This window comes from Sander lucioperca, chromosome 21 (genome assembly GCF_008315115.2).
Source record: "Sander lucioperca isolate FBNREF2018 chromosome 21, SLUC_FBN_1.2, whole genome shotgun sequence".
Taxonomy (NCBI): Eukaryota; Metazoa; Chordata; class Actinopteri; order Perciformes; family Percidae; genus Sander; species Sander lucioperca.
This window is the reverse complement of record NC_050193.1, coordinates 23,517,403-23,539,729: the sequence shown is the minus strand read 5'-3', so window position 1 is coordinate 23,539,729 and position 22,327 is coordinate 23,517,403. Positions and strand designations below refer to the sequence as shown.

Sequence of the window (22,327 nt, the reverse complement as noted above, 5' to 3'; positions counted from 1 at the left end):
AAACCGGGAGAAACACTTGATTTGTTTTGTACAATAGTTAGTAGTTTAGGGGAAATTATTTTGTTCCTAAATTAATTTTTCACACTAAATTCCACTAAATATTGTATTGTATAGTGCGTGTAAATACACATTAGATATATTTGATGAATAACACAATAACATATATTTTATGTATATTGCATGTATTATTCATACTTGTCCCCATATGCTTTGTACAAATCATGGCTACTGGAGTTGCACTAGCCTACTGGATTTCGTTAGCACAACTATTTACACAATTCATTTGTAGAGCTTAATCGATTGTAATGTATAGATTTGTGAATATGATTTCTCTATATTATTGTTTTTCCTAATTCATTTCATTCAAACACGTCATTCTTTTTCAGCTTCTCACCTCTAAACCTGCTTTAACAATAAAGTATTTGCGGGATGGATATTTTTTGTATTTTAAGAAAATAAAAACATTTATTTTAGGCTTTTATTTTGAATTGTATAATCGGAAGTGTTTTTACTCCAACAGAGCTTTACACTGCTCACAAAGGGGAGGCCCTGTAGATATACGCCCAATGGGAGGCCTGAAAAGGAATTCCAACCCGGAAGTATGGATAAGGAAATGAAGAGTCTTCTTCTTTGATTAGTCTCGCATTTCTTTCACTGTCAGACCTCCTGTCTCCACAGCGTTGATAGAAACCAGGAAGATACTTTTCCGATAGTAATCATAAAGGAATGATTTGACACGTTGTAATGTTGTAACATCAGATCTTGTTTATTAGTTTTATGGAAAATGTAGAACAAGCATGTTTTTTTATATGTTTGCCTCACGGTGGCAACACCATGCACAAAATGAAAACACAGATTTTAGTGGACACCTCTGATTCAATTGTGAGTAATTATTGATAGAGAAGTGTACTTTACAGCACATGGTAGCTAAAGCAGAAGATACAGTTGATTGACAGGGAATACAATCACATTGCCTGTGGAGTGTTTTTTTTTATGGATGGAGTAGAGTTTGAAGTAGCTTGTAACTGTGCTTGTAATAACAATGATCTGACTTTTAAAAATAGTTATTAAAGTCTTAATGCCCTGATCTTGTTGCATGTAGTTGTTGCAGAACATTATAACTCCAAAGTGCAATTCAATGTCACAGTGTCCCCTTCTCCCTGTACTACTTTCCTCTTAGAACAAAGCATTTAAAAATGATCATAAAATCCCTTTGACATTATTTTCAATTAGTGCGTTGCATGCAGAAACAGATGACAGTGCAGGGGAGGTGTTTTCACAAAATTAAAGCTCTCTTTTTGTTGCTGAGGAACACGTGCCAGTTGTGCCAGGGGAGCCAGCTGTCCTGTATGCAGTCTCCAGTATCGGTGCAGGTGTAACCAGTGGGACAGCAGTGCTTCATGTCGTTGCAGCACACCGCCTGTGGAGAGGACAGAGGGAGGAAGGTATGTAACACAGTCAACTCTAGGTAAGTGAAAGTAGTAATACCACAGTTCATACATACTCTTATACAAGTAAATAATGGCCAGAAGTACAAATGTACAGACGTATTAGCAGCAAATCAGCAAATTTGATTAAGTATCAAAAGTACAAGTACTCATTAATGGCTGCTTTCAGAGTGTTAAAAACATAAGCAGTATTTTAATGATGCAGCCAGACTAGCTGTTTACCCTGTTTTCAGTATTTGTGCTAAGCTAAGCTAAGCTAACCAGCTGTCTGCAATAGCTTCATATTTACGCCGAACTACTCCTTTTGAAGATTGACGTTATGACTGCAAATCGTACATTAGGAGATGGACAGCAGCCCCATTCAGTAGGGGAGGTCCTGCAGCAGGTCTCGTTGTCTGGACAGCTGAACTGTTCATCACACGGGACATCTCTTTGCTTTGAGGGAATGAGCAGGGGTTGATTTTCGGGCAGAGACACCAGTGTTAGCGGGAGGGTGTCCAGCTGCAGCATGATGACCTTCTGACAGGAGTTAGAGACGATGTTACAGGTGTAACCCTGTGGGCAGCAGTGCTTCATGTCTTGGCAGCACACAGCCTGCAGACACAGCACGCACAAAGGTTAGTGAACATGACATGCCTTGTTTTACATAGGCAAACTGACAAAGATAGCTGATAGTGTTTCTTATTCAGTAATTTCTCCACACACACACAGAACGCTCACATTTTGCAGCGGGCAGCAGCCCCACTCGCCCGTCAACAGCTGGCAGCAGGTGGTGTGTTGGGGACATTGATGCAGCCCGTTGCACTGCACAGAGCTGGGATCAGCCTCGATGCTGGAGGTGGCTGGCAGCTTGGTGTACCAGGGAATCACCACTTCCCCTTTGACACACGAGGTCTCGCTCTCGTTGCATGTGTAGCCGTTGGGACAGCAGTGGCTCCCGTCAGCGCAACACACCGCCTGTGGGGAGAAGTGAGAGTGGAAGTGCTACTTTCACATCATCCGTTCTGTTTTTAAGTTCTTCTTTCAAATGAATAAACTGAGAATGGTGAAAAACACAGGTGGTGTAGTCATAGGAATAAAATGGGTGTAGTGAGTGCATTAATGACTCTGTAACTGCCATAACTTTAGAGTGACAGCCTGATGGAATTGCACAAGTGATTGTGGCCTATGGCTGATGGATGCCACTGTAGAAGAGGAACTATATCACCATGCAAAGTAATACTACCATCATTTATCTCTTGATGTTTGAAAAAACACATTGTAATATCGGTCTCTTTCGCTGCTGAAAGCTCCACCGTGTTCACCAGCTGGTCTCTGACTGTGTGCTGCGACCAAAAAACGACATTATGAGAGTGGTAAGAGTGAACCAAAACGGTAAAGTTGTGGACTGGAAAACCAAAGCCATGAGCTTTGTCTCCTACCATTGAAACTGCAAAGTCAGGTGATAATTCTCTCTGGGTTCACTAGGAGCGACCCCTTTCACATTACACATAGTCATGTAATCCATCGTTCATATAAATATATAGATTATAGCTATTTTAAATAAATTATTAAACAAAAATGCAGTACGTTTAAAGGTTTCTGCTTCTCCAACATTCAGATCTGCCGCTTTTCTTTACCTCACATCTTTATAAACTGAGTTTTGTGGGGTTTTTTAACTGTTGCTCACACACAATATGAGATTGTAAGATGACTTAAAATGATTTGTTGTTGGCTGGGTGTTACTGGAGGTCGGTGCTCACCTGTGGCAGCGGGCAACAGCCCCACTTTTGAGACGAGGTCATAAAGCAGCAGGTGGTGGATGGAGGGCACCTGGTGTGGGCGTCACACTGAATGCCTTCCTCCTCATCATCTTCCTCATTCTCCTCCTCCTCTTCGTCGTTTGTCTCCTGTGCTTTCATCACCTCCTTTGTCTCGGGCTCCACTGTTTGCTCTGTGCTTGTTGCCTGACTTTGGGTTGTAGCGCCCACTGTAGCGGGTGCCGCCGTGGCAACCGCAGGTTTCTTCTGCATCATGGGCGTTGAGCCCAAGGTGCCGACACACGAAAGCGTGGTCAGGTCACAGGTGGTGCCAGCAGGGCAGCAGTGTTCATGGTCTTCACAACAGACCGCCTTTTGAACAAAGTGACCAGAATACTTTCAGTCACAAACATTGTTGGATGAATGAATTTGCACAAGGAGAGAGAATTGTCAAAGTAAAGTTCAATGGCAGACAAATCAGTGCTAAAGGGTGTGACATGTGGTCAAATACACTACCTAACTTTAAGGAATAGTGTTTTGAGAAATACGCTTATTAGTTTTCTTGCTGAGATTTAGACGAGAAGATTGATGATACTACTTTTAATGTTTGTACGTTAAATATGAAGCTACAGCCAGCAGCCAGTTAGCTTAGCATAAAGCCTGAAAACAGGGGGATACTGCTAGCCTGGCTCTGTCCACAGGTGACAAAATCTACCTACCAGCACCTCTTAAGCTCACTAACAAACACATTATATCTTCTTAGTTTGTACTAATCTGTACAACAAACTGTTGTGCTAAGTTAAGCTAGCTCTTTTTGCTAACCTGAGCTAACCGGCTACTGGTGGTAGCTTCATATTTACCATACAGACATGCGAGTGCTATCAATCATCTCGTCTAACTCTCAGCAAGAAAGCAAACGAGCGGATTTCCCAAAATGTTGAACTGTTCCTTTAAAGAAATAATGTGTAAAACCACTAGAGCCATACGAGAACCGAACACTGCCAAACACAGACTGTCTACGCTGACTATCATCAGCACTACAATATGTCACAGCTGCATTCCAACTGTATTCCGACCTTTGTATGTACAGTAGGCTATATACTAGTCTCGCTTTGCCAGACCCTCCTCCAAAGCGCACTGAAAGACAGTCTGGCTACTCCACATAGCATTTGGGTATGGGAGGAAAACGTGCTCTGGTTTAATGGCATTTCTTTAAACCAATCAGAATCATCATGGGCGGTGCTAAACTCAGCACAGAGCCACTGCAAAATAGTCATGCGAGAGAAAACTCAGATTGGACAGATAGTCTAGCTAGCTGTCCCAATTTACCATGCAGAGATCTGAGGAGCAGTTAACCATAGTCCTCATAAATCCACCAAATTTAAAATTCCAACACAAAGAAAGCGGAAGGGAACGGAAAATACATGCATCCTGCGGAATTTCCTCTAGCACCCGGAGCAATCCTGGAAGTGGAACGCGAAGGATATAGACTAGCTACGTACTAACACTGCACAGATGTTTACATTTTAACCACACCTTTGTATATTCTTTTGTTTGTACGTATTTATTCCCAACCGTATTACTTGAAGTGGCATTAAAAACTTTTTTTTAAGCCACAGCCATCAGTGTATGCATGTCGCTCTGTGTGTTTACCTGAGGTAGAGGACAGCAGGCCCAGGTTCCTGTTGTGGTCTTGCAGCAGGTGGTTTCATCAGGACAGGTGGTGGTGGAGTCACATGAAACATTCCCCACCTGTGCGCCCTGTCTGGGGATTGCGGGTACCTTCACGCCCTGTCTGGGGATTGTGGGTACCTTTTTGAGCCACGGCACAGAACATGTGTCGTCTTCGCAGGTCTGAGCAGCCAGGTTACATTTCTTACCTTTTGGGCAGCAGTGAATTAAATCTTCACAACATACAGCCTGACATGGTCAGAAAGACAAATAATCATTAATGCATTGTCAAAACCTTTAAAATAAAAGTTAGGACTGTGTAAAAAATGCTAGCCAAAAAATGTACCTCGGGCATAGGACAGCAAGCCCAGCCGCCCTCTTTGGTTTTACAGCATGTGGTGTTATCTGGACAGGATGCTGTATCATTGCATGGGACATTATTGCCTGGAAAGAAAAAAATACCAATATTAATATTTACTACATATCTAAAATTTGCCCTCATAGTTAGACTAAAACTCCAGCAGAATTGAACATTTTCAATGACAAAAAAACGTCACCGGGCACCGGGGTCATCTATTTTTGATTAAAATAATTAAAAAATATAGCCAAATAGTTTCACAGATGAGCTGAAATTCCAGCTTCCTGGAAGACACCTGAGACCTAAACCTGTCCGGAAATAAATGTGGCTGCCTGATGAATGCATTGCCTAGGCACCGTGCCTTTACAGCAGTCAGGTTGAAAGAAAAAGGGTGCAGGGCCAGTCAAAGGGGTTCAATTACAGTAGAGAAGCAATGATAAAAAAGAAAAGAAAAAATAATTTTGTTTCAGTAGTTAACTATGCAAAAAATGGCAAAAAAAGTAATTTAACTACTTGAATCATTGCATGCAAATATGAATGTAGTTGAACTTCCAGCTACTGCAAAACGTAGTCAAACTAGTTTAATTATATGTCGTTCACTGCTCCCCAGCACTGCCAAAATATGATACATTACTGATACTATAACTGATGTTAAACAGTCATTGGTAATGGTAACCTACTACTACCATACTGCATGCAGGAACAACTTTTTGAAGCTTAAATATACCTTTCCCACAGCAGACATTTTATCTTGTCATAACAGGAGATGTTGCAACTTATACCATTTTGTTGTCCGAGTAAGTCATGGGACTCACTGACACGCCTACATTAATTGGAAAGCAGCCATTAATACTGTAATGTTATTATTTAGAACGTCTGTTGGTACCTTTACCTCATATATATATATATATATATATATATCAAAAACTGCTTTGTGGTGGATATAAAGAAAATGCATCTGGTCTTATTATGTACATCTGATGATACATCTGTGATGTGCTTTATTTTTTAGCTGTGTGCTTGTTCTGCATTACTTTTGATAAGTATGATAAGCATCTCACCTGCAGCTGCCTTAGTGACAGATAATACTTCTTTCTCTAAAGGAGGAACTGTAATCACTGTGGGGACTTCAGGGTTTTTTTCTGAGCCACTGTCAACAACTGTCTCTGCGGTGGATTGTTCACCTTTTGGTATTGGAAACAAACAGAGATCAGGGCTGCATGAACACAAACACCCATACTCAGATTTAGACAATGAGTAATCAGAATGAGGAACAAAGATTCACAGAAAACCAATCTGACCCTTCTGGTTCTCCCAGTCGGCTCTAATCCTGGCAGGAAGTTTGGCCCACATTGGGGTTTGTTTTTTGGTAGATGGGGAAATACATTTTGAGTGTTCGACATCACATATACTCCCTTCAGGACAGCAGTGTGTCTTATCCTCGCAGCACACAGCCTGTGAGACAATAAAGAAACACAGAGTATCACCTTATGATACGACACCATAAAGTCACGATAACTGGACATCCTGGCAGGACATGCAAATCCCTCATTTGACTTTCTCTTCATTCATAATCTCAATTATGCATTGAATAACATTAGCATTTCTATAACATTTGTGTATGTCTATAATGAAAAGATCAGCCATTTTGTACCTTTGGCATGGGACAGCACCCCCACTTTCCTTCTGAGGTTTCACAGCAGGTGGTTTCATCTGGACACTCTGACACTCCGTCGCTGCACAGAACCGTAGACACAAGCTCTGCAACAACAAAATTGTAACATTTCATAAAAATGTACGTATGATAACTTGAGGGGACTGTGAGATAAAACTAACCCCATATGAGAGTTAGGCAAGTTAATCTGTAAAGCACCTTTCATCAACCAACCAATTCATAGTGGTTTGCATAAACAGGCATTGAGAAAAATATACAAGGAAGGAGGCAAATAGACAGAAGGCAAAATAAACAAAAAAGTTACAGCTACAGTCCAAAATGTGAATAAATAGTTCCAAATGTATTCAATAAAAGGCAGAACCAGCAAAGTGTTCCGCCTCGATTTAAAAGAGCTGTGTGTATATGCTTATGATGATAGTGGGTTGATTTGGGAATTTTCTTAATGTGGATGTTAAAATTGAAGTCCACGGCTACACAATGATTTCTGGCTTGGTTTTTGGTCTTTAACATTAGCGACTAAAGCTGAGCACTGACTTTTAATTTTTTTTTTTAAATAATTATTTCTGTGTTGTTTGTTTAGGAGGACATTTTGGCACATCCAATCACGGCTGAACAGAAGAGGCCTGAGACTGAAGCCTTGGGGAACCCCACATGTCATTTTTGTTCACTCAGATTTGTAATTACCCATTGACACAAAGGGGTCCCTGTCCTGCAGATAGGATTCACACTAGTTTAGCGCTGTGCCAAAAAGTCCAGGACTGTTTCCAGACTGTAATAATGTAGTAGTGAGTAGAAGAGTTTCACCTTTTTTGATGCATGAGTGGCTGTCTGCGCTGCACTGGTGGCTCTCAGGACAGCAGTGTTTCCCATCAGAGCAGGGGACTCCCTGTCAGGGGTTGGGAAATCACAATTCACTTAATAGATGCAATACAAATTGGAATCAAATGGCTTATGGATTTCCTCTTGTAATCATTTTTACTGAACAATTCATTAATTAATGGTTTGACCTTAATGGTACTTCTCCACATAGTTAGAGCATTTAAGGTGCCATATAGCAAGCCTGTACTGGTCTCTGCACTGCATTGTACATTGTTGCCGTAAAGCATACAGCAGACAACTTAACAGCAACCCATATAGAAACTGCTGCCTGGCCAGGGCTGCAGCTTTTGTATTACAGTCCCCAAAATAGCAGACATCACTTCCTGTCGTCTTCAGTGAAGTGAAAAAGCTTAGTTTCTTAAGCCAACCAGCAAAGATCCGCTTTTGAATAACACATTTTGAATAACACATTTTGAATAACATATGTAAGGGATAATGTTGAGCAAGCCGGTCCTTATTGCAAATTAGAAACCCGACAGGATGATGCACCAGTCTAACTGTATGAGTGGTTCACCAATGGACTGTACCATAGACTTCATGGTTTTATGTGGACTTAAATTATGTAAATGATGTAGCAATTCGGTTACACTTTACTTGAAGGTATCTACATAAGAGTGACATGACACTGTCATGAATGTGTCATAAACATTATAAACAAGTCATAAACGTTTGGTAGGGTCTTATGTTAGGTTTGGGTTAGGGTTAGGGTTTATGTGTCATGACATTGTCATGTGTTCATGACAGTGAACATGAAGACATGTAGATACCTTCAAGTAAAGGGTTACCAGCAATTCTTTGGAGAAAAAGACCCTGTTAAAAGAACAATTTATCAATGAACTTTGTGTGGTTGTTACTTCTGTTTTCCGGATAATTGTACTATTATTTGAAAATATATCCATGTTTAAAAATGCTACACGTTGCATGTTGGGGGTTACTTTTGATTGCAGCATGAAATTTTACTAGCAAATCAGTAATGTTGTTAGAATGAGCTTTTTCTAGCTTTGTCTCCTGGCTAAAGTTAAGCCTTTCCTGAGCAGGCACGACCTAGAAAAGGCTATTCATGCCTTTATTAGTTCAAGGTTGGATTACTGTAATGCTCTTTATGTTGGTCTGAATCAAACCTCCATCTCACGCCTTCAACTTGTTCAAAATGCTGCTGCTCGCTTTTTAACAAATACATAGTAGACGTGCACACATCATTCCTGTCCTCTACACCCTACATTGGCTCCCTGTGCATTTTAGAATAGAGTTTAAGATCTTATTGTTTGTTTTCAAGGCCTTAAATGGCCTGGCCCCGGAGTATTTGTCCGAGATTTTAACCCTGCGTGAGCACCACCGGTCATTGCGGTCCTCAAATCAGCTGGTTTTAGAAGTCCCAAGGTCAAGGTATAAACGTTGGGGTGATCAGGCTTTTGCAGTTGCTGCCCTCAGACTCTGGAACAAGTTACCCCCTGATACTCGCACTATTACAGATGTAGCTCTTTTGAGGTCCAAACTCAAAACCTATTTGTTTAGACTGGCTTTTAATATGTAGTAGTGGTGTGACAATTTCACTCTCCTGTTTCTATGTAACCTTTTCTGATTTTACTGTGTTATATGTTTCATTCTTTTTATTGTATGATATGTTGTTTTATACTTGATTCCTGATGTAAAGTGCTATATAAATACATTTTGATTGATTGATTGATTGATTGTGTTGGACACGGTTTGATTACCTGAGCTAGGGGACAGCAGCCAAACCTTGTCAAAGCCCTCAGACAGGAATACTCAGGTGGGCATCGTGACTGATCAGGACAGATGTTGTCGTCTTCCTCCCCCATGTTCGCCTTGATCATCCTGAAGGACTGCAGGCACAAGGTGGGAAAGGTGGGCTCTCACCTTAAATACGTCAAACTCTCACTCAGTATCTTATCATGAAAGCAATGGATGTCTGTTATTCTTACTTTCGAGAGTCTGGGCTGCTCAGCAGAAGCTCTTTCCACCCAGGGGATGGAACCAGTAGAGTTCAAACAGCTGGACGTGGCATTATCGCAGAGTGTTCCCATAGGACAGCAATGTATATGATCCCCACAGCACTCAGCCTTCGAGGACAGCAGTAGTAGGAACACTTTGACTACCAAAGTTTAAAAACTGTTATCACATTAGCTAAATGAGGCCTGAGCTTGTATCTGGCCCATAAAGTAGTAAAACACCACTGAGCATGAAGTTAAAATTTCTTTTTATTTTAGAGTACACGAGAATGGTTATCTTATATTTACATTTAACTATGTACATTAAACTGAAGTTGAATGACTTTGCTGGGGTTTATCTTATTAAGAAGATAAGTTACTTGTGCTGCCCTACAACAGAAAGCAGTAACTTCAACTGACAAAAAGGAGTTCAAATGTTTCGGCTGGATAGGATGCAGTTCCTTAATTTTATGTATTTTTTGTTCTTTTTATTATATGACAACAAAATGTATGACATATATATTGGAAAACAAATCCAGTATCAACAAACCAAATGGATTCTTTCAACTTTCCGTAGTTTCTTGGAAGAAGTGCATCTGCTCAGGTTAAATTATAGGATGCGGAACATGCAGGTGTACAACCATGTCTACCTGATCAAACGGGCAGCACTCAAAGCCACTGGACGGGTCGTTGCAGCAGGTTTGGCCGACTGCACATCTCCCTCCATCTGGACACTCATCAGCACCAACCAGAGCCAGGAGAACCCAACAGATCACAGCCCACCTCTGCATCTGCGCACACACACACACACACACACACACACACACACACACACACACACAGAGACAGAGGTCATAAATGAAAGTGAAAGGTGTGCATGTGAAATCCCCTTCTCCACTCAGACTAACATGTTTTGCTGAAGCTATTGGTCAAAGCCTGTAACAGAGAGTATATTAAGCACGCTCAGATATTTCAACATGTTCATAAACTTGTGGCTGTCTGTAAAAACTAATCTTGAAAATTTGGTGATTTTAAACCTTTACATTCAATCAAACATTTCCCAGTCATACACCTCAAAAACAAAAATGCAAAGGATGTCTGAGACTCAGCTCTGTCTTCATTTATTTTCTGAAAGTGTAATTGTTCCCTTTAGAGGTGTGTTACTGACTTTATTTCGCAATGAATAAGCAAGTCAAAACACAATAGGAGTTTAGAAAGGAAAAGTGCTAGTTCTAAAAAACATCTCTACTAGTCAGAACAAACGGTGGGCTTTTTACACATGAGGGTTTATCATTTACAACAAAACGATTAAAACAATGCAAGCAATCTAAAACTAAAATAAATAAATACAACAGATGTTCGTGAATCATTAATAAACCTCTTTACTCATTTGTCTAAAAGGACTTCCGTATTTGCCAAGAAAGTATTATGCAAGATTCTAAAAAAAAGTTTATTCTGCTCTTACCTTGATAGAAGACTGAAGGGCTGCTATGAGGAGTCAGGTTTTTCACAAGTGTCTCACCACTGGAAAAACACAAATTATAATAGACCTGCTTTTGTATTGAACACGCCCCAGAGAGAGAGAGAGAGAGAGAGAGAGAGAGAGAGAGAGAGAGAGAGAGAGAGAGGGTGGGGGGGCGGAGATCCTAATTTCTCTGAATACCTTGTAGCACCTCTCCTGGCCTCTTCCTTTAAATCAGCTTTTCTAAATTAAATTTTGCTGATAAAGTTCAATGAAGTTGCTTCTGTTTAGCGGTTTGCTACACTGAACAGGTTGCACTTGTTTACATGTATGGGACAGCTGTGGCGCAGCCAGGGTCCTGTCCACCAGGCGGCGCCAGAGCTACGACAGCAGCAGAGGACGGGGGGCGGGGCCAGGCGAACCCTGACATTTTACATCAGATCTCCACATCATGCGCACGATCTATCTGAATCAGTAACAAAGGGCAATCGCTAAGCTTAGTTTTTTTTAAGTTTACATTTTGTGACTTCCCCCGCGTCGAGCTTTGCCCGTCTCCAAAAAACATGTTTACGGGGGTTATCCGCAATGGAGAACCCGAATAAGTTGCAGCACGACAGAGTGGTTTAAACGTTGGCTCTTAAATGTGGCAACGTAAGTGAAATGGGTGAAGACGCCTCTATTTCACAACGACGCTGGCAGCTAAAGTAGAGGTAAGTAACATTAGCTTGTAATTAAGACATTAACATTAAAGCGTTGCCTGGGAAGCTAACGTTAGCTAACGTTACCCAGCTATTTCACTGACATGCTGACAATCAGCTATAACGTTAGCTAGCTAATCTACATGATAACGTTGGGTTACTGACTTTGAATTCAAACATTTGCTCCTCTCCTCATGTGTGGGTCAAGACATATTTATTTTGTTTGTGTATACTGTTAGCTAGCTAATGGTGGAGAAAAGGGACACAGTGTACTATCACAGAATAACATCCTGTCTATACAGCTAACGTTAGTGTTTACATAACGCTGCACTGTATACAATAAGTAGCTATATTTCATTGATTGAGTTGCAGAATTCAGTGAAACCTTAATCTTATCAAATTTTAAATTATTTTCTGTTGTTTCATTAACTCGTCCTGTCAACATGACTGTCATCTAGGTTTATTCAGAACGAGATATGGTTATGCTTCTTCTTCCAACGTTGTGTAATTACGTGAAGGTGACAGGAAGACCCCAAACACCCTCTCAGTTTAGGACAAAACTTTGTTTTGTTTTGAACACTTGTTTGGCAAAGCAGCTTATTGGCCAGACGAACCCTGAGGGCCAAGCTGCTATAACTGTCACACTTACGTCTAATCTAAAGTCTAAAGTCTAGAAATAGGACAAGCCAGGGGGAACAAATGGCAACCACACAGGTAGTGAAACAGGAACGTTTGAAATGTTACTTATCTCTTTAAGAATATTCAGCCAAGCCATCTTGGCTGCTACTAGTGATGGATTTGTTGCCGTTGTTTTATAATTTCCTAAAAACATGAACAACTTAGTTAAAGACAGGGATTCCCTGGGGACACAATTTGATTTACTTTCATTAGTTTTGGTTCCATTCCAGTATTTAATGTTAAATGTTTATTTATCTGTTACTACCCCCTCCCTCAATTAGGAGTGGGTAGGGAGACGGGGATCTCATTGGCTGTCTGCTGACATGCACTTTGTAGATAAGCTATCACAATGTTTCACTGACCCCAATATAACAACTACGCCTAGAATTACCCAGCTCACTCACTGAAAGTCTGACTTTATTAGACTGTAATTATCTTGACTTTTTAGTGATGTTTCTGAAGGACACCAGTATAAATTGCAGTTATTTAACTTCTAGTATTGATGGCTAACACTTTAACCTATTTTTTGTTGCCAATGACACTAATTACTCACTAATAACTTGGAGCATCTCAGGAGCAAGTGTCACACAATCAGCATTCTGATGTAACAGGACATAAACTCAGTGTTAGGTTTGTGATCGTGCAGGACGCCAACACTCCTCTTTAGTTGTTACTAAACAAGGAGACAATAGACACCTGTCTCCAAAAGTTCAACAGGGTCAGAAGACACCTCTGTTAAGTTACAGAATGTAATGTTCCAACTGTGAAGTGGTTTGGTATTCTTTTTGTGGTCTGACAGGTGGGCAGGATGGGGGAGCGGGCCGTCAGCAGCTCGGTGGCTGCTATCTCTCCAGTGCAGCAGATGCTGGCTTCTGGCACTGGAGCCCTCCTCACATCTATTTTTGGTGAGATCATGGGAACAATGACTAGAAAAAAGCAACTTGTATGCCTATTAAGTGTAATTGATATTTTATATTGGAGTTTCCCCACAGTGTCTTGTCTTGTGCACTTGCTTCGTGAAAGTTATAATGTTCAGTTTTTGTTGAAACGGTTGTACAGAGGTGTTGATTCAGCCGTGCGATCATTTTGGAGGTTTTGTAGTTTGCGGTGCTGTTGGACCGTACTGCATTACAGAGAGCAGTGATGTTGCTAGGTACGCGTCCTGCATCGCTGACGCATTAAAATCCAAAAGGACGCAGTAAACTCAAAACATTGTAAACTCACTATTTTTTACCTTTACGCTCTTATGTATTTGACCTGATAATGCTACATTGTGAACAACACATTTGTGTTGAAATCATAGAAGTAAACAAAAGAAACCTCAAAACCACAAAAGAACGTTCACACTGCTCAATTAAAAATGAAAGAACCCACTCAGTTTCCCCGACTCACTTAAATCACCGCCTGTGAGTCCCAGGGACTCACTATATTGAAAACCTATTAACATCACTGACAGAGGTTCTGTTATTTAGTCTACTCTTATTGATATATAGTGGGCTGGACAAAATAAAAGAAACACCTGCAAGTATTATGAAACAACTAACAGCATCACAAACTACATCCTCCAGAACAGTTTTGACAAAAACTGAACATTATAACCTTCATGAAGGGAAGATTTATTGCAGGCGTGTTATATCAGACGGCGTTAGTTTTAGCTTGGTGTACCTAATAAACTGGCAACTGACTGCATGCCATTCATAATAATTGAGTCTGTCAATGGGTTTGTTTACAGTCACACCGCTGGACGTTGTGAAGATCAGGCTGCAGGCTCAGCAAACACCGTTCCACCAAGGTAGGACCAGGAGCTTGTCTTCTTCTGTTGTTTTAGGTCATACATTAACTAAGGTAATGAAGCACTGGCTTTGCTTTTAACAGCTGCTTGTGGTCGCCACGTGTACCTTGATGCTTTTAACCCCACAACACCTGTTCATTGTGTCTTCATCTTTGTCCTCTCTGCCTTCCTCTGCCCTGCCTTTTGCTTTGTTTTTTAGCTTTAGCGTGTGAATCGGCTCCGTGGGGGGGCGTCATCCGCCCATCCAAGTGTGAGTATCTGACCCACTGTCGCTGCACGTTGAAATTTGGCCGCGGTGAAAAAAATACTGTAGTCCAGCACGACGCTCTGTGTGTACTAGGCACATGCTCGGCCGACAAACATCTCTTGCCGAAGAAAACACAATAAGCCCTTTCTCAAATAGAGCCATATGTTTTCTGTCCGCTCAGATGTATTGGAGAATCTCTACCATCATAAACATGCATATCTTAAAGTTAAAGGTTTAACCTTTAACCTTTTTAGATGTGCATGTTTATGTTTCACTTCTTGGCCTTCAGTCTTATTCGTTTGTTGTGTGGCTGCAGTTTTTGTACCTGGCTTTAAACTACCATTTTATGTTGGTAGATATTCTAAAGTTTGGTAGCTTCAAGAAATGCAAAACAACACTGAACATGTTCCCTAACTCCAGTCAGCCTTTCTTTGTAGAACACTTTCTTTACTCCTGCTCACTCATTACCCTTTCCGAGTAAATGTTATGTTTTTTGTTTTCTGGGATATTTCCGCAGGGTCAAATTTGTAGTAGGAGCAGGTTGTGAAATTCTTCTTCTTTTTTTAGAGTTTTTTTTTTTTTTATTTAATAATATTTCTTGTCAATAGCCATCTCTTATACCAGCTCTAAATAAACACGCAAAGTAAGCAGTGACAAGGACAGCCCTGATGTTATCTTCTCAGTGACACCGCAGTCATTGCCATCCCATCTATTATTAGTCACATTTCTCTCCTCTGTCAAAGATTATATAATTCAGTTCAGAAAACGTGAAAACTTAACAGATTGAGTCATACTAATATGCGGATACTTGTTTAACTAGAATATGTTTTAATTATCTGGTGATTGCTGGGAAGGCTTGTGTCATACAGCATTTTGAACTCTGCTAACCGCTGGTTGTTCTGTCTCTCACAGGGAAGTGTTTCCTGTATTGTAACGGACTGATGGATCACATCTATGTGTGTCAGAATGGAACCAGTTGCACCAGCTGGTACAAAACACCAACACATTTCAGTGGGACACTTGTGAGTACAAGTACATCAGCAGCTTTGCTTCTGCCACAAAATGAATCAAAATGTGTTTACGTACGTTTGTTTGTTTAATCCATAGGATGCTTTTGTGAAAATCAGCCGACATGAAGGACTCAGGTCTCTGTGGAGTGGACTACCACCAACACTGTGAGTGTCGAAACTCTCATCAAGAAAAAATACTTGTAGAATAAATGTGTAAGAACTGAAATTCAGGTTTGGGTGAGAAAGACACTGATGTAAGTGGCCAATGGTTGTTTTTATTCTGATATTTAGTATTTTACCATAAAAACAAGGGTAAAGGTTCCTCTGTAAATGTAATATTTTCCAAATGAAAACAGCATTTGGACTCATTGAATGCTGCGAGGGTTAAGTTTTTAAAACAGGATGACCCGCCACAACCATGCACTTGCAGTGAGAACAGCCAATCATTTACAAAATGTCTTGAACAAATGATTAAAGATAATGTCCCAAGAATTTAATTTGACTGTAGACAGAAAGTCCAAGGTGGTGCCTTTTTAAATGTCTTGTGTTGTCAGAAACCAAAAAAAAAAAAAAGAAAGAAACTAAAACCCGGAGATATTCAGTTTAAATAATATAAAACAGAAAGAAGCAGGGAATCTCCGTATATGAGAGGCTGAAAACAACACTTTCTGCCATTTTTTCATGTGAAATAACTTCTTCAGTTTACCTCTAGTGACACATTTGCATCTTTTTTTGATATGGAAACTTTCTATTGATATGGCATACAGTGTACAAATGTTGTCCTTGGTTTATTTGAATGTGCAGGGTTATGGCTGTACCTGCCACTATCATCTACTTCACCTGCTACGACCAGCTGCGGGACTTCCTGAGATACGGTCTGGGTTTCCAGGGCAGCCACATCCCTCTTGTTGCTGGGGGTCTGGCCAGATGTAAGTCCATTAGAGCACACATACTGTAGATACCCTAACTATAATATGTTAGTGGGATTTGAACTTCCAACGTGTGTCTGTGTGTCTGTGTCTGTCTGTCTGGGTCTGGTTCTGGGTGTGTGTGGGGTATTCCGACACCGTGCCTGCATGCGGTTTAATATTTTCGAGTCAATTGATTTCACATACCAATCGTATGAGAGAAACGCAGCTCTAACTAACGCAGGGCTTAAAGTATTCGGGCCTGGTGACTGATTTCTGGTGTTTGACTATTTTAGAAAAAATAAATAAATTAAAAAGTCCACATGGGATTTGTTTTTGATGCGCTGGATTTAACCAATCATCGAACTTCCACCTACCAATGAAACAAGTTCTAGCCAATCAGATGTAAAGTAGGGCGGGTCTTTGCCGAAAAGTGAGAGTGCGGTGTGGTCTCCGTGGTAACGCGGCTAAAAAAATGGAGGAAAAGTTTATCAAACTTGGAGCATGTAGATACAGCTTTAGTTGAGAAAGGAGTTTAAAAACAAATGGCGCTGGGCATGAATAGAGGACAAGAGGAAAAGGGTGGAGACGGGAAGCCGGTTAGCACTTTGCCTCAAATTGAGGGAGCCGGGTGTTTGCTTCTGCAGCGCATGTTGAAGGAAGATACTGTACGGCAGCAGCGGTAAGACAGTGCTCGTCACAAAGCTTCGGTCCGTGCACTCTGTCATACGAGTAAGTTACCGGCAACGCTGGCTACCGCTACCACTGCGACTGCGCCTTCACTGACCGACCGTGGTTGTGATATAAACAATACGTGTGTGCACGTTCATAGCGGAACATGATTTGTCATTAACGATGGCCACTGTGTAAAAGCTATCTGAAGCCCAAACTGCCTTGACAAAGCTGTCTGTTTGGAATCAGCATGGCAGGTATTTAAACATAACGGCCTTGTCCCAGAGTTTAGACGTCTAGCTATATGAAAAGATAAACAATGCAAAGTTTTTAATAAATGTACATGAAGCAACTAACGTCAACATGGACCAGATCATGAATGTACTAATTCTCTTTTTTGATGATGACCTGGCCAAAGTAACACATCTAGAAAGTTTTGTTTTCACAATGATTCATTGTAGGATTATGATATGATTGCAACATATACATCTCCATTGACTGTTAATTTAACATATGATTGGAAGAAGTACAAATTGATCCAAAACTTTTTACTTCTTAAAAATGATGACTTTTATTATTGTGTAATGGAAGAAGGACTTTAACCGTTGAGTTAAATGAGTGCATAGTGAAACATTACACCCATTGTGTGTGTGTGTTGCAGTGGGGGCAGTGACGGTGATCAGCCCTCTGGAGCTGGTCAGGACCAAGATGCAGTCCCGCCGGCTGTCCTACAGTGAGCTGCGGGTGTGTATCCGCTCTGCTGTGGCTCAGGACGGCCTGCTGTCGCTGTGGAGGGGCTGGGGACCCACCGTTCTCAGAGATGTACCCTTCTCTGGTGAGAGCCCCCCCCACAGAATGCAGAGATCACAAATGCACAATCTACCCAGTTTTATCAAACCTTTTGTTGACTCCAAATGTGGCTGTAAAAAAAAAATTGGTTTCTTCATTTTGGTTACAATACGCTGGAAAATGTATCTTATCCTCTTGTCAAACCTCTCCTGCAGCATATTTCTCTCGTCAGCTGTTATTTCATATCTTCAGTAGGTTTCAAACACTCGTCTTTTCATGAGTTCACAGCTGAATACACTGTTACCGTGTTTTACTATCTGCATCCTTGAAGTTTATGTAAATATTTTAAAACTTCTTAGCTAAGTCCATTTTATTCATACAGCCCAATATCATGCAACACACGTTTGCCTAAAGGGACTTTACAATCTGTACAGCATACGACACCCTCTGTCCTTAGAGTCTCGATTCTGATAAAGACAAACTAATTTTAACAGGGACAAGACAGAAGGAAAAACAGTACTGGTTTTTTTTTTTTGGGAAGGTGTAAAACGTGATTTATGCTTCTGCGTAAAATCTACGCCGTGGCTACGTGCGTTGGTACGTGGAGACACAGACCTACGCCGAACCCTACGCCGTAGCCTGACGTGCACCTCCCGAAAAATGTAACTACACGACGCACATCGCTCGGCTGTGGCTTGGTAGCGTTGCATTTCCCCCGACTCATTTCCTGGTTCTCCTTCTCCATAAACAACATGAAATCAAGAGGAGGGTTAACTTTTCCTGCTACACATTTCCCACCGTGGTCAGAAAGCACAGGGGAGACACTTTGTTTCTCTCACTGTGACTCTAGAGTCGGCACTCGCTCCGAAGCTAATCACCGTCACTCTCTCGCTTTCTCCACACACACATGCCGGCCCTGCTTTTCTTTTAAAGAGATTGACGAACACACCAACGCACAAGTATAAACTTCAGGCCACTTACGTAGGCTACGGCGAAAGTTCTGCGTGGAGCCTCCGCAGGACCATAAATCACGCTTGAGATGACTGTAGCTTGAAGCAAAGCAACAAAACGAGCTGTTCCTGTTTGTGTGTATTTGCAGCTTTGTACTGGTTTAACTATGAACTGGTGAAGGCCCGGCTGTGTGAACGGTCCCGAATGACTCAGGCCAACGTCTCCATCAGCTTTACTGCAGGAGCCATCTCTGGAGCTGTGAGTACTCAGCTTTACTGTAAAGACCCACCTGTCCTCTGTTGCAACAAGGACACTTCTCAGTGCTCATATTATGCTTTTTGGCTTTTCCCCTTTCCTTTTATTGTGTTATATATCTTTTTGTGCATGTTATAGGTTTACAAAGTGAAAAAGCCCAAAGTCCACCCCAAAGGGACCATCTCCAACAGAAAACTCACAAACTGCTCCAAACAAACATGCGTCACGTAACACACGTTATAATGCTCGCCTAGCTGCTAGCGTGGCACACCCTCATACTCTGCTTCTGACTGGCTGGCAGTACTTACTGCGCATGTGCGACTCTCAACAAAGATGGAACAGAAGTGAGATGCCTTAGCCTGACGTCGTCATACTCCGATTCTAGTCAGAATAGGAGTCTGATACCGCTCCATTGGGCTGTGATTATTGGGCGCGTTTCAACCGAACCAGGAAAGAAAATGCCTCTGCACTCAATTGGATAGACCTACAACCAGTCAGAGCAATGGAACTCAACTCAACTGTCAACAGAACCATAGCAACCACTCTTTGCACTCCCGTCCTAACTTCCGACTTCTAGACTTTTTTGTAGCTGGATTATATATCATTTGTTTTGTCTAAATATGAACGTGGATAACATTAGTGGCCGTGAGATGCTTGCTACAGTTGCATTTCTAGAGATGAATCGGCTAAAACATTTTATTTCTCTGATTCACGGCTTTGTTCTAACGCCGCTGGGCACTCTCTCTCTTCAGTCACTCTCTATCTCGCTTGACCAGATAACCTTACCGTGCTTTCGGGCGGACTTGAACAGTTGAGTCTCAGCGACACCATCAGCTGGTTTGAGTCGAGCTGAGACGGGCCAGTTGAGGATTTTAAAATGAATGCGCTGTCGATATCTTCTATAACAACGGAATCTACACAACTCAATTCTCCGAATTCAACCCAAGCGCTCTTTGGTGACGTGGTTGATTCCGTTAGTGTTGATCATCTGTCCATCATCGTATAAAGCCCACCCTGACAATTTGATTGGTCCAAACAGCTCTGGTTGGAGCACAGTTGCTCCACAACGGATCAAGTCCAGACCGAACTTCCCGACCTCAAATGTTGTGGGTGGGGCTAAGTTTGGATGGCATCCAGGCTAGAGATGCCTCACTCTGTAGCTAAAACAGAGCGCTCAACACACAGGGTGAAAAGAGGAGCTGCAGCAATGTGTAGTACGACAAAAACATGGTGTTTTCTGAAAATGAAACCACATAAACCTATTCTGGTACAACCTCTAAATACAATTATGAACCTGAAAATGATCATAATATGAGCCCTTTAATAATATCCTTGTTGATGTTACTTAACATAGAAACACAAGATTCTCCCGGATAAAGTAACAGCCCTACAGGTTAATGTTTAGGCTATATATACCGGTTATAATTATTTCTGAAATTAATGATTATTCTAAATGCACAAATAATATTTAACAGTTTGAAGTGTAATGATTGGCTGCACCTGTGTATTGTACATTTTGTGTGTCAGATTGCTGCGATCCTGACGCTGCCTTTTGATGTGGTGAAGACACGGAGACAGATCCAGCTAGGAGAAATGGACACTCTGGGAGGTCTTTACTTATATCTATATTTATGTTACAGTATGTGAAATGTATTTACTTGTGTGTGCAGCATGTTCTAAACAGTAACTTATTGTGATTCCTCCTAGTTTCCTTAAAGAAAACCACGTCCACGTGGCACATAATGAAGGAAATATGGGCTGAGATGGGCTACAGGGGTCTTTTTGCAGGTACACGCTTACTGTATGCTGTTTTATGTTAAGTAAAAATACGTTTGCTTTGCTCAGAAGTCAAAACAATTGTATTTTCTCCAGGTTTCATGCCCAGGGTGATCAAAGTGGCCCCAGCCTGCGCTGTCATGATAAGCACCTATGAGTTTGGAAAGACCTTCTTCCAAAAGATGAACCTTGATCGCGAGGGACTGGGATCCTGAAGGCTGTCTGTATGGTGCTGGGTGATAGTTCACAGCAGCACATTCAGACAGTGTTATCAGGACAAAGTCTTCTCAAACAGAAGCTTGAGGAACAGTCGGGCCTGCATTTGGTTTTGTGTGAACATAAAATATGAAGAGTCACCCACAAATCAGGGATGTTTCTTCTTTCAAATCTGCTCTCTGGAAATGTAAACAGATTGATAAGACTTGACACACCGTACATCCATGAGCTGAATAACAAGCTTGAACAACAAGCAATGGTGATAAACCTGTTCAGGACATTGGTGTGCGGTTTAATGCTTGATGGGAAAATGTAAACCCTCTTAAGGGCTAAACTGCATCAGAACTGAAGCATGAATAAGATGTTCTTACTCCCACATGTTTTTGCATTGCCTGAGACCAACTGCATGGTGTGTACAACCCTCTTCAATACAGAATCCAGATACGCTGGTCCACCCTGCATTCGCTTTACTGCATTCTCCTGCATTCCTGTAGCAGTAAAGCATGGCAGTTTTGACATCTGTGAAATGAAATCTTAAAGATAAATACATGTTTTTATGTTAGTTTATGTTAGTCTCATCTCGTCTCATAACTGGAGGCTAAGCTACAGTATATGAAACACGAGGCCTGATGGCAAGATTAAAACAAGCCTTCTTGGAAGATATGTTTTCATTGGTACATTAATTTACCCTTTTTATGCTATTATATTACAACAACAACAAATAATTCATGAACATTTTGAGCACAATTATTTTGTGAAAGCTGCTGCAGCCAGCTTCCCAAAAAGCACCCAGATTTTGTTAAACATTTTTTTTTAAGACTTTTTATGTAATAAAGAAAACACAAGAGGCTTCCCAAACTTGCCCTTGATGGTATTCTGGTGATGAAATGCTTTGAATATCTTCCCTACAATAAACATAACATCAAAATGTGTGGAAACACTGGATCATAAAGAAAAACATTGCTGCCTTAACCTGAAAGGTGTAAATCTTTCCTCTTGTTTTTTTTTTTGTTTTTTTGTTTTTATAAATGAAATGGAAATAAATGTTAAGACAGCTTGATTTTTATGCTGTGTGATTCATTCCTTAGGAGGAGTTTGTAAAAGACCAACATCATTTAAAAACATGTACTAGTTGTGTATTATTATTATTATTA

At 41.0% G+C, this 22,327-nt stretch overlaps 2 protein-coding genes across 6 annotated transcripts; one reads left to right on the top strand and one right to left on the bottom strand.

Moving 5' to 3' along the window:
- Positions 1–745: 745 nt before the first annotated feature.
- grna (granulin a) lies at positions 746–11,431 on the bottom strand. Of its 3 annotated transcripts, XM_031318879.2 has the most exons (15): positions 11,185–11,431; positions 10,370–10,510; positions 9,714–9,851; positions 9,486–9,614; positions 7,696–7,777; positions 6,871–6,977; positions 6,518–6,671; positions 6,278–6,400; positions 5,205–5,302; positions 4,841–5,107; positions 3,326–3,559; positions 3,191–3,295; positions 2,169–2,405; positions 1,785–2,042; positions 746–1,420 (listed from the first exon to the last, which is right to left on the bottom strand). In XM_031318879.2, the coding sequence occupies exons 2-15, from the start codon at positions 10,508–10,510 to the stop codon at positions 1,277–1,279; spliced, it is 2,217 nt and encodes a 738-aa protein (XP_031174739.1). In that variant the 5' UTR covers positions 11,185–11,431; the 3' UTR covers positions 746–1,276. The 3 variants fall into 3 exon arrangements, with proteins under 3 accessions (XP_031174739.1, XP_031174738.1, XP_031174740.1); XM_031318878.2 differs by having other exon boundaries at positions 3,191–3,559; XM_031318880.2 differs by lacking the exon at positions 6,278–6,400 and having other exon boundaries at positions 3,191–3,559.
- Positions 11,432–11,607: 176 nt separating this feature from the next.
- slc25a39 (solute carrier family 25 member 39) lies at positions 11,608–22,213 on the top strand. 3 transcript variants are annotated; one of them, XM_031318885.2, is made up of 12 exons: positions 11,615–11,891; positions 13,357–13,462; positions 14,290–14,349; positions 14,549–14,599; positions 15,509–15,618; positions 15,704–15,771; positions 16,411–16,535; positions 17,848–18,021; positions 19,075–19,184; positions 20,709–20,790; positions 20,889–20,969; positions 21,054–22,213. In XM_031318885.2, exons 2-12 carry the CDS (start codon positions 13,366–13,368, stop codon positions 21,170–21,172), a joined length of 1,077 nt encoding a protein of 358 aa, XP_031174745.1. In that variant the 5' UTR covers positions 11,615–11,891; positions 13,357–13,365; the 3' UTR covers positions 21,173–22,213. The 3 variants fall into 3 exon arrangements, with proteins under 3 accessions (XP_031174747.1, XP_031174746.1, XP_031174745.1); XM_031318886.2 differs by lacking the exon at positions 14,549–14,599 and having other exon boundaries at positions 11,614–11,891; XM_031318887.2 differs by lacking the exons at positions 20,709–20,790; positions 20,889–20,969; positions 21,054–22,213 and adding an exon at positions 20,499–20,673 and having other exon boundaries at positions 11,608–11,891; positions 19,075–19,244.
- The last annotated feature ends 114 nt before the right edge of the window (positions 22,214–22,327 follow it).

Excerpts from the sequence above, each read along its gene's own strand:
- slc25a39 (XM_031318885.2), top strand. The coding sequence starts at position 13,366 with ATGGGGGAGCGGGCCGTCAGCAGCTCGGTGGCTGCTATCTCTCCAGTG. Across the intron at positions 20,791-20,888 it reads AGAAATGGACACTCTGGGAG|TTTCCTTAAAGAAAACCACG; the intron begins GTCTTTACTTAT and ends GATTCCTCCTAG. Across the intron at positions 20,970-21,053 it reads CTACAGGGGTCTTTTTGCAG|GTTTCATGCCCAGGGTGATC; the intron begins GTACACGCTTAC and ends TATTTTCTCCAG.
- grna (XM_031318878.2), bottom strand. The coding sequence starts at position 10,510 with ATGCAGAGGTGGGCTGTGATCTGTTGGGTTCTCCTGGCTCTGGTTGGT. Across the intron at positions 9,852-10,369 it reads AGTGCTGCCCGTTTGATCAG|GCTGAGTGCTGTGGGGATCA; the intron begins GTAGACATGGTT and ends CTGTCCTCGAAG. Across the intron at positions 6,672-6,870 it reads GGTGCTGTCCCATGCCAAAG|GCTGTGTGCTGCGAGGATAA; the intron begins GTACAAAATGGC and ends ATTGTCTCACAG.